This window comes from Lycium barbarum, chromosome 6 (assembly GCF_019175385.1).
Source record: "Lycium barbarum isolate Lr01 chromosome 6, ASM1917538v2, whole genome shotgun sequence".
In the NCBI taxonomy this organism is placed as follows: domain Eukaryota; kingdom Viridiplantae; phylum Streptophyta; class Magnoliopsida; order Solanales; family Solanaceae; genus Lycium; species Lycium barbarum.
Window position 1 is genome coordinate 109,174,444 of NC_083342.1, and position 11,659 is coordinate 109,186,102.

The 11,659-nt window shown below is 33.7% G+C and overlaps 1 protein-coding gene and 1 pseudogene across 1 annotated transcript; both read left to right on the forward strand.

Annotated features, from left to right (window-relative positions):
* The first annotated feature begins 1,147 nt into the window (after positions 1 to 1,147).
* On the forward strand, positions 1,148 to 3,460 carry LOC132644363 (protein FAR1-RELATED SEQUENCE 11-like; annotated as a pseudogene).
* A 5,546-nt stretch (positions 3,461 to 9,006) lies between these two features.
* LOC132645385 (uncharacterized) lies at positions 9,007 to 10,503 on the forward strand. Its single transcript, XM_060362350.1, has one exon. The coding sequence runs from the start codon at positions 9,274 to 9,276 to the stop codon at positions 10,264 to 10,266; it is 993 nt and encodes a 330-aa protein (XP_060218333.1). The 5' UTR covers positions 9,007 to 9,273; the 3' UTR covers positions 10,267 to 10,503.
* Positions 10,504 to 11,659: the final 1,156 nt, after the last annotated feature.

Genomic DNA, 11,659 nt, shown 5'->3' on the forward strand with positions numbered 1-11,659 from the left:
TACTACCTATACACTATAAGAAGAGTTATATAGGTAGAAAATAATTTTGTGTTAAAATTATAGCCTAAGATAGTATATTTGAATGCATGTATAATTACATTGTTTTTATTGAATGCTAACAAAAAATTTGACTCAATTGATCCGCTGAGTGTAGTCGTGCTGAGTGTAGTCGTATGATAGTCAACTATAGTAATTAGAAAAAAATTAAAGCATTAAGATTATAATACTAACTTTCTTGTGATAGAAATACGGCACAAGATAATATACGGCACAAGATAATACAACCGATAACATGTATAAGTACATTACCTTGGTTGAATTATAACAATAACTTCACTACTTACCCACATTTATTCACTTACGTGGCTAGCTCCGGCACAAGAACTTGTGGTCGTATAGTAGCTAGTGTCTTGGGCAATAGCGTAGTTACAATATATTTAACCAAATCATTAAGTTTTTCATATACACTTTTGTAAATTATCCAAGGTTCTATATTGTTGTATATTATGGGTTGATTTAAATCATTTCTTTATAAAAGTAGCCTTGTTAGTCTGCCCCTCTGATTATTCAAGCGGATAAATACGGTTTGATTAACCCCACTCCACAGATGAAGCTATTCCAGTCCAGCAATAACCAGTCAACCTTGCGACTGCTGGTTCACGGGTTCAAGTCTGGGTCGTGTCACAAAATTTAACTTTAATCTGAACATACCTCATTAAAGGATAATATAACGGGTAATGGAGAATTTGCAACTAAGATTTTAAACGTATTTAATTTTAAAATCGTGCAAACTCGTCTAAAAATGTGGAACTAATCTCTCTCTCTCTCTGTCTATATATATATATATATATATATATATACACACATATATATAGGGTCTTACTAACATACTACATGAAGGTAGTATGTTAGCTCCTTCCCCACTTTTTAGTTTACTCAAATGCCCTGCCAAATCATTAAAAAATATGGGCTTTTTAGTCTTTACTCCAAAACTCCCCAATTTTCCCTCCCCAATTTTCACCCCATCCCAAATTTTCTAATTCACGTACAAAGCTGGCGGGAAAAAGGGACAAAGCACCATTCTTCTCTCTAAAATTTCAATCTTGTTTTCTAAGTTTTCACTTCTTCCAACATTGATCAATGCATTATGGAGGTAAGAATATAATTTTTTAATACCTTTTCATTTGTTGATTAAATTATACGATTAGATTATGCTGATACTTTTTTTTCCTTTTTGAATCAGAGTTGCCCAACTATTAGGGAGTTTTGTGTATATATAATTTTTTGTGCCTTTAGATTTGTTCTTGTTTTTTTGATTGGTAAAACTCAATATTTAAAGTTCAGTGAATTGATTTTACAGTTGGATGACTTAGTGTATTGACAAAATTATTTCTTTTGATGGGTTTAAAAAACACAGGTCTTTAGTAGTACGAGTGATTCTACTATAGGAATTTCAAGAAGTCGGTGTCCGTGTGGTGGTATTGGGTGCTTTATTAATGAAGAAGTTGTTGTAGGATCTAACACTTTTACATGAAGAACTTAGACAAGAAAATATTATTGATAACACTGATGGTAGTTTGAAGAGAGGCAAAATGTTTAATAGTGATGACGAGGCTTATAATTGCTATGTAAATTTTGCTAAAAGAAATGGTTTCTCAGTTAGACATGAGCTCCATTTGGGAAGTGCAGAACATCCTATGGGAATTTATAAAAAGGATTATGTTTGTCATCGAGCCGGTAGCCTTTGTCCTCAAAAGATAGCAGAAAAAGAGCGGCAAAGAGATCGAAAATCTTCCAGATGCAATTGTAAAGTCAAAATGTCTATTGCCAAAGACATAATTGACGGGATCACTCGTTGGACGGTGGTATGTTTTGATAATGTCCACAACCATGACCTATTGAGTGATAAGGAGGTGAGATTCCTCCCCGCTTATCGAAATATTGACATTGTTGATCAAAAGCGGATTACACTTCTTGCGAGAGCCGGCTGTTCCATGGGTTTAATAAGAAGGGTGCTTGAATTAGAAAAGGGAGTAGATCCAGGCCAATTGCCTTTTACGGAAAAAGATATAAGGAACTTTGTTCAATCAGAAAGTTCTACCAATATTCAAAGTGATGCACTGGAGCTACTAAAAATATGCAAGAGTTTGAAAGATAAAGATGGTGATTTCCAATATGATTTCACAGTTGATGCATGTCAAAGACTCGAACATATCATTTGGGGATTTGGAGACTCCATTTGTGCTTATGAAATTTTTGGAGATGTAGTTGTTTTCGATACTACTTACCGATTGAATCGTTATGAGATGCCATTAGGAGTTTGGATTGGCGTGGACAATCATGGCAACTCTATTTTCTTTGGTTATGTTCTCTTGCGAAACGAGAAAACATATTCTTTTTCGTGGGCGTTAAAGGTTAATACCCTTGTATTCTCATTTTTTTAAAAAAAATATTTTCTAGTTTTATAGCTAATGTATAATTATTTTGCAGAGTTTTTTGCGACTTATGAATGGAAAGCACCCACAAACTATACTAACAGATCAAGATCTTGGCTTAACAGAAGCTATTGCCAATGAATTGTTGCACACCAAACATGCATTTTCCATATGGCATATTACATCCAAGTTCCCAACTTGGTTTTCTTTTGTCCTTGGTTCAAGGTATTTGCAATTCAAATATGAATTTTATAGGCTTTATGAACTTGGCAGCATTGAAGAATTTGAGCACCAATGGGATGAATTGATTTCTCAGTTTGATCTTGGATCGGATCGGCATATCAAATTGTTATACATAAATCGTGCATCATGGACATTGACTTATTTGAAGGGGTACCTTTTTGCTGGAATGACAACGACTGGACGCTCGGAGTCTATTAATGCATATTTGAAAAGATTTTTACATGCAAGAACAAGTTTAAAAGAATTTGTTGAGCAGGTCGGGACTGCGGTCACCATAATAAATCATGCTGGTGAGGAGCCAACGAGAACATGCTTCAAAAGTCCTCACACCTTTCGCTTTTAAATTATTACAAGATGAGATGATACTCTCTGTTGAATATGGTCTATTTCCAAATAGTGATGGATCACATATTGTTCGTCACTATAGCAAAACAGATGGTGGGCGCCTTGTCTATTGGGATCCACTAGAAGAGGTTGTTCACTATTCTTGCCGAGAGTTTGAATTTTCAGGAATTTTGTGCAGGCATTGCATTCGAGTGCTTACTTCTCATAACTATTTTATGGTGCCTGAGAAGTATTTACTGGCTTGATGGAGGCAAGAAAGTTCATTAGCTCTAAAATTTAGTCACATGATAAATTCCAGTAATGATGACAATGAGTTTCAAAGTCTTCATTCTATAGTCCGACATTTGACTGTTGAATCAATAAAGACAAAAGGTTGTCCTGAATGTGCTAAGAAGGATTTAGAAAGAGTGTTACAAATTGTTCAATGCCTTCCTTAGAATGAGTGTATCGATGAAGAACACGAACATGCTACTTTAAGTCAATCTACTGAAGACAATTCTTCAAATGAAGATTATCACATTGAAAATCCCCAACAATCCCAGACAAAAGGAAGAAAAAAGGGAAAAAGGTCAGTTGGAGGCATTGAAGCTGCTAAGAAACCAAGATATTGCCATGTTCCTAATTGTGGTGGAACTGGTCATGACTCAAGAAATTGTCCACTGACAAGAAAAACAATTGAAATTCCACTATCACGATCTCCTAACAAGTAAGTATTAGTTTCATTATGTCTAATCTCTTGTTAAATGTAGATACTCATAATGTATACAAACTGAAATAAGAAACAAATTATTTTTGGTTGCAGGATTCCAAAAGGATGGACAAAGAAGCTTTGACGTGATCCAATTGTGAAAGAATCATTTTGCTTATTGGAACCAACCACTATACTTCATATTTTGTTCAATGCAACTCTAAGTTGTGTAGAGATTCGAAATTGCAAGAGATCACTTTTTGTTTATGAACAAGATGTTGTTTTACTAATCAGAACAATCCATTGTATATCAAATCAGTTTTTGAATATGAACATACTTTATTCCGTATAAAGACTATTTCAGATGAGTACAAGAGGAGGGGTACGTGAAGCCTAACCTCCAATATTACATTAGGTAGAGAGAACATCATCTCTTCTTACAAGATTTCAAGAATAAGCTACTAGTTTCTAAAGGCCAAATTCATGGAGGAAAATCTCCTTAGTTGCAGAATGTAGCTCAGAATTGCCAAAAATGAAAGTGCATTTGAGGCTGTATTTCAACACCTAAAGTATGGCCATTTTGCTAGATTTTTGGTGCATTTGAGGCCGCATTTTCAGCACTCTAATGCAGCAGCAGATTGGCCATTTCTTTGTGCATTTTGCTGTATTTTCGGGTGCTGTTTAAGTTGTATTTCAGCACAAAATGCAGCAGCAAATTGGTCACTGTGTAGGCATTTCTTTTGCTGCATTTTAGCACATAATGCAACAACAAATTACCTGCAAAACTGGTCCATTTTAGCTGTTTTTTCAGCAGCTAATGCAGATATAGATCAAATCATTTTCAGCACCATTTCTGCACCATTTTAGCACAATTTTAGACCATTTTCAACACTATTTCTACACCATTTTAGCACCAAATTGACCAATTTTTGGTGCATTCTCAGCACCATTTTTAGAGCTGCAAAAGAGAAGAATTTCACATATTTAGTTATTTATCCTTTCAAAATTCGATTATTCAATCGATTGCATTTCTTTTAAAAATCAACCAACATTTGTTCGTTAGCAGAAAAAAACTAATACTAACTTTTTGAGAATTAGCAAATCTTTACTTACAAATAAAACTTAGACCGAAGCAAATTTAAGTAAAAGTAAATATTCCCCGCATATACAAACGAATAAGGTAACAAAAACAAAAAAGATAAATTGAACATGAACATCCAAGTCCCCAGTTCATAAAATTATAGCAAGTAATGGGAAAGAGAACAAACCCAAGAAAAAAAAAATAGAATTATAATGCAGTGAAGGACAATCGCAGATCTGAAAGAACCAGAAAAACGAAAACGAATTCGCCAAGCAAGAACATAGAGGGACTAAACATGGCAAATTCATCGGAAGGAGGGATATGATTAGCAACCAAGAAGATGGACGACAAATCTCACCTTTGAGGATTAAATCGCCACAGAAGCACCATTGACACTAAATCCCAAATTAGACCCACTTCCAAAAGAAAAAGAGGTCATTGATTACATGTGTAGATCCATTGATGTTGCGTGTCTTCCCAAGACTACCCCAAAATATTTAAAACAAAATGCAAGAGAAGAAATGGAGTTTCATAAAATAGATCGTGTTTTCAAAACTGAAAAACATTTCTAGTTATTAGAGATCATGACCATGGTATCTTTTAATTTTACATATTGAGATGAATCTATGAATGGCAGAAAGGGTGGAGAAGAAGAGGAGGACAGGGACGAGAAAATGGCGGTATCTTTTTTTTTTTTTTTTTCAAATAAAAATGGGGGTATCAGATTTTGGGTTTAGCATTATTTGTAAGAAGACCAAAAAACCACCGCTATTAATATGTTCCAATAAACTATTAAGGGTATTTTAGGTAAACTAAAAATGGGTATTTTGCTAACATACTATCGTCATGTAGTGTATATATAAGTTTTGGTTCTTTCTTAGAAAATGAAAGAAGTAGGTTTTTGTTTGCCGCTTATACAATATAACAACAGCTATATATGTGCAAAATAATTTTGTGGTTGAACTATAGCCTAAGATAGTATGTTTGTATATTTGTATAATTACATTATTTTTGTTGAATGCTAATCAAAAATTTAATTTGAGTGATCCGTCTAATGTAGCCATTTGATGGTCAACTATAGGAATTAGAAAAACTTAAAAATTAAGACTAATAATACTAACATTTTTTTTTGTGTGTGATAGAACTATGACACAAGATAATACATTTGATAACATATATAATTACATTATTTTAGTTGAATTATAACGATAAATACACTACTTACCCACATTTACTCACTTACGCAGTGAAATCTACACACAAACTTGTTGTCGTATAATAGTTAATGTCTTGTGCAACAATGTAGTTACAATATATTTAATCAAATCATTAATTTGTTCATATACACTTGTGTAAATCATCCGATGTCCTCTCGTTTAAATTACTGAATTTTTCGGATGTGACACATCCTTTAAGAAAACTAACTAAAGACATTATTAAAGCATAATTTGTCAATATTATTATTATTATTTTGTTTCTTCTCATCTTCTTGAAACTAGAGATAGTCATTAAAGATATAGATAACCTTGAAAAATAAATAAATTAATATATTGGACTTTGAAAAATTCATTCATTTTGAACCATAAAAAAATGTACAAGAATTCTTTTATATTGAAATGGAGGGAGTAGTTACTACTAGTTGAGAAAAAAGAGAAGACACATAGATGTACAATGTGCTATATTAAGTGTACGTATCTAGTGTAAAAGATGTCATTGTCTATTTTATTTCAGTAAAATATGTGACAGTGACCTCAAATTATTATAATGCTTCAATGATCAAGGTGTATTTAATGATACTTAAAAAGAATTCTTAAAATTGGTTAAATAAAATTCAATGTATCGGTTGAAAAGTTGACCATAAAAAAGATCAAATTTAGGGTGCATTAAAAACTGAACATTTTATTCTCCATTGAATTTTAGTTTAATATTGCTTCTGTCATTTAAAAAATTCCTTTTTACCATTAATCTCTTATGGAGCTGCAACACTTAAATAATTTAAAAATTAATCAAAAATTGAGGGGTAAATTTGAACATTTATTCTCAATCAAGAACACCTAGAATTAAGCTATTTCACGTTACTGTTTCTCTCAATTGCAAAGGTAACTACGCAACTATTTGCAAACAGTAAAGTTACAACTTGACCAGAATTCCTAAAGTATAACGGGTGGCAAAACTTAGCAATTTCAGATAGTGCAAAGGCAAAGCTAGACCCTTTTTTTTTTTTTTAAAATAATTTCAGAGATCACCTCTCTCTAGGTTTGGTTTCATAATGTTGATCTCTCGTGTGGTTTATAATATTGATTGCCTCTTCGATTTCCATGTAATCATTAGTATAACTTATATCTTTTATGCAAATTGATTACAATTTGACCAATTTATCATTTCAAATACTACACTTTTTTCAGTTAATTAAGGGTAAGATGGCTCTTACGTCAGTAAGGCTTTGGTGGTGGCAGCAATTACGCTGCCGGAAATCCTGAAATCACAGCACCGGAAATCAAATATAAATAAATTCTCTTCAACTAATTTAAATAAATCAAATTCCAACGTGAATATGAAAATTTATCCACATTTTTTTTTTGAATGTGGTGAGTCATGTAACATTTGAAGAAGGAAAAAACCTCATATTGAGAAATTGAATTTGTGTACACTTCGAATTCTCCAGGTTTCCTCAAATCTTACATCAAGAATTTGTTAGAAGCAAGTCCCATTTCTCCATTATCATTATCCAAGTTCTTTCATGTTTTCATCCTTAAACATTTCCATTAGTCGTTTACCAGACGTTATAATATCCTTATCCACAAACATAACTTAGAATATATTACATGAGATTTAGATTGCTATATTTTATAATTTAAGATCTTGACATTTAAATATCACAGATTATTATGTACATTTTAGTAGCTTAAGGTCAGGACATTTAGATACAAATAAAAAGTCCAATTATACAAAGTTTATAACAAAGAAATAAAAATGAAATAACTTCAGACTTCTCCCCTCAGGTTTAACTTCGTAACATTAACTTTTCCTTATGATTTGCAATATTACGGTTACCTCCTTTAGGCTTTAACTTGATTTATTTGTAACAATTATCTTAACTTATTTGTCATTAATTTTAAAATTCTCAACATGACTAATTTACCTATTTATATTATTATACAGTTGTACTATACTCTTTTAATTAAGTAATTAATTTACTGAATATCTTTTTGAAGATATTCATTTAACCTAAAAATTTAATCCCCGTTAAATTAATTATCGCCATTAGAGTTCTTCTGATCTTCTCACACCAACCATTTTCAGAAAGAATAAGAAAAGCAGAGAAGGACTAGAGTCATCAAGATTGTGAACCACCAAACACCCACCATAAACATACTCCTCTTTGATTGAAAATTAAAACAAAGAACGAATATTTTGCAATGTGACTTGTAATGATTCATTTTATTATGACTTAACAAATTCATGGATAATTCATTTTGCAACGTACTCTGTTGCTCTGTATGGCAAATTCATGGATAATTTTTGTCGTTTGAACAATTAAGTTTTCCTTATATTTTCTAGTGCTACCGATTCAATGGTCAATTTGAAGTAACGTGATTTGACAAATTTAGATACTGAAAATTGTAGGCAAAGCATGTAAAAAATAATTAGGTTTGAAAACTGATAGTATAAAATTATACGATTACTGCTTTCCAAAACATTAACTAAACTGATATAAAGCCAAAAGAAGATACAGTTGAACAATTATAGATGAATTCTTGGTGATTCATAAGCATGGGCTCTTGCTATTTAGTGTTTCTTTTTCAATTCGAAAAGGATTGGTATGCTAATTTGATCAATCGGCTCTAATAGCGATGTCGATAGTTTATGAAAATGGCATTTTTTTTTTCTTCAAAAATCTTAAAGGACTTTTTCAAAAAAGAGTATTATAATATAATATAATATTATAAAATGGCAATTTAGTAAAATTTTAACTTCTATTATGTTAATAATAAATAGGTTAAAAGAATTGTTACGTAAAAATCAAATAAGAATTTTTATAGTATAAAATAAAGTGAAAATGCACCTAAACTTAAGGCCACCTTGTCGAAAATTAGTTAAGATGGCTCGATAGAGTGAGATGGAAAGTCGTCTCTCTCCACTTAATAAATGAGTATATCCGGCTGTAGTTGATATACACACACATTATATTTATTTACAATGACGAAAGCAAAATAGAAAAAGAGAGAGAGTACGTATAACAAGCAAGCAAACAAAGAAAGAGAAAAAGTATAACAAGCAAGCAAACAGAAGAACTTTTCTATTCGTCAATCTTAATTTATCATAGACCCGTTGTTAAGCTGTCATCTAGATGAATATTTTTGTTCAACCATTGTGTATATATTGTAGCAGCAACAAAACAGGTAGAAAGCCCTACAAATTTCTAAGCTTGTAAGCTTTTACTTTCATTAAACACCCATCATAATTCACTGGAAACTAGCATGAAACAAGAACCACGATCGCCACCTCTGCACCACCACCTTCGTTACTCAACAAAGAAAATTTCATCCTTCGCAAAACCTGTTGTATACTTGCTCTGTCTCCTTTTAGCCTATTCGCTCGGTTATCTGTCTAGCTCCACACGCAACAATAATAATTGTACTACTACTAATAATAACAAGCCACCGAGGGGCCATGTAAACTCGGTCGTGAACCATGTAGACACAACAATTAGCAGTGGAACAACAGAAAAGGACCACAACAATTTCGGGGCGGTATGTGGTGAGGCTGTTCCATCACAAGACATACGCCTTAAAATTCTAGAGCGTGTCTTCAAAGGAACATCCCCTTGGCAGAATTTCCCACCAACACACGCGGACAATCTCCTACGTAAAAAGTGGGTCAAAGGGTGGGGCTCAAATGGAGCGGTCTTCGAGAACCTAATCCGCGAGGTGCGACCCAAGACCATAATAGAAGTAGGCACGTTTCTAGGCGCATCTGCTCTTCACATGGTCGAATTGACTCGTCGATTGGGTCTAGACGACACTAAAGTCGTCTGCATAGACGATTTTCGGGGGTGGCCGGGTTTTTCAGATCATCCGCGGATGAAAGACGTGAAGATGGTGAACGGGGACGTTTTATTGATGTATCAATTCATGCAGAACGTGGTCAACGCGAACGCGACGGAGTCAGTAGTGTACATGCCCTTCTCCAGCGGGTCAGCGCTGGAGAAGCTGTGCGAGTGGGGGGTGTTTGGTGAGTTGATTGAGGTTGATGCTGGACATGATTTTCACTCGGCTTGGTTTGATATAAACCGGGCTTTCAAGTTGTTGAAGCCCGGTTCGGCGGGTGGTGTTATTTTTGGACATGATTATTTTACTGCAGCTGATAATAGGGGAGTGAGAAGGGCTGTTAATTTGTTTGCCCGCACTCATAATCTAACAGTCCAAGTCGACGGTCAGCACTGGGTTTTCCATATTACCAATCCATTATAAGCTATTGCAAATAAAAGTAAATTAAACCTGTATAGATATAAAGGTAGTAGTAACATTTATTTTGAAGCTCACTGAGAGATGTGTATATATTTTATTGCTTATTGGAGGTTGTTGTACTAGCAAAATGTCTTAATTATTCATCTTAATCGCTGTTTATGTCCTCTTGCATTTTGAGTTCTTCGTGATTCTTTAAGCATTAGCAGTTTTAACCCTTTGTATTGTTATAATCTGGTGCATTTTATACAATTTCAATAATTTTAAAATCTTTTGATACCAGACGATGGATATATAATCTTCCAAAAAACCATATCCAAGATTAATCTGAATCCCGTAACGCCCAAAGCATCTATCTATCCATATTTATAAACATATAATTATGCCATTCTGGTGACAATGAACTTCTTGGCACCTCTTCTTGCAAACAATGTTAAGTATCATATATCTTCCTTTTGTTAGTAACATTAGTATGATAATGCCAATGGTTTCTGTCCATCTCGCTTCCTTTTGGTTCTCTCTTTGTTTTTCTTTTGGTGTGCACTTTCAAATTCATGTCTTTTGACAGTGGGACTGCACAATCTAAAGAAAATCAAGGCCTCTGGATTTTTCGAAGTTAATAATATTTGTTCTTGGAATAATGATGTTACTTTCAAGGTCTTCAAGGTAGACACTCTTAGTTTCCAATACGCTCCTTTTCATATTGTTCTTTAATTTACCCCACGAAGTAAACTCTGTTTCTGATCATATTCACATTGGGAGCATATTGTTTATCTATGTATGTGAATTCTTTTATATGTTCATGAATATTCATTTGGGTATCAGTGATGTGTCTGCCTCTGCTGGTAGTAGTGCGTCGATAGTTGGAAGGGCAATCCTGGTGAAGCGGCTGGCGGAGGTGTTCTAAGAGATCATAATGCGAACATGAGAATGGCATTCTATTCCTATTTTGGGATTTCTACCAACAATAGAGCTGAAGCCAATGCCATCCTCAAAGGACTTTAGTGGTGTGTGACAAATCACATTGACAATGTTATTATAGAGACCCATTCCATGATTTTGGTCAATTTGATCAAAGGGAAGATTAAAGGGATTTGGACTGTGGAGCAGATCATCAACCTCTTGGCTAAAGGGACATATCAGTTGGAACATTGCTATAGAGAGATTAATTGTGTTGCGGATACTATGGCTAATATTGGAGCAATCGAGAAAAATAAGGTCTTCTTCACTGAGGCAAGACTTCTACCAAGACAAGCCAAAGCCACAAGATTGATCATGACCAACTCTCTAATCTCAGAATCAAAATCAAGGAGTTCAAATTTGATAACATATAGCAGGGCTCTATTCCCTTTTTGCTCGGCCTGTTGGCTATGTACATGCACAACACTTCTCCTTTTGT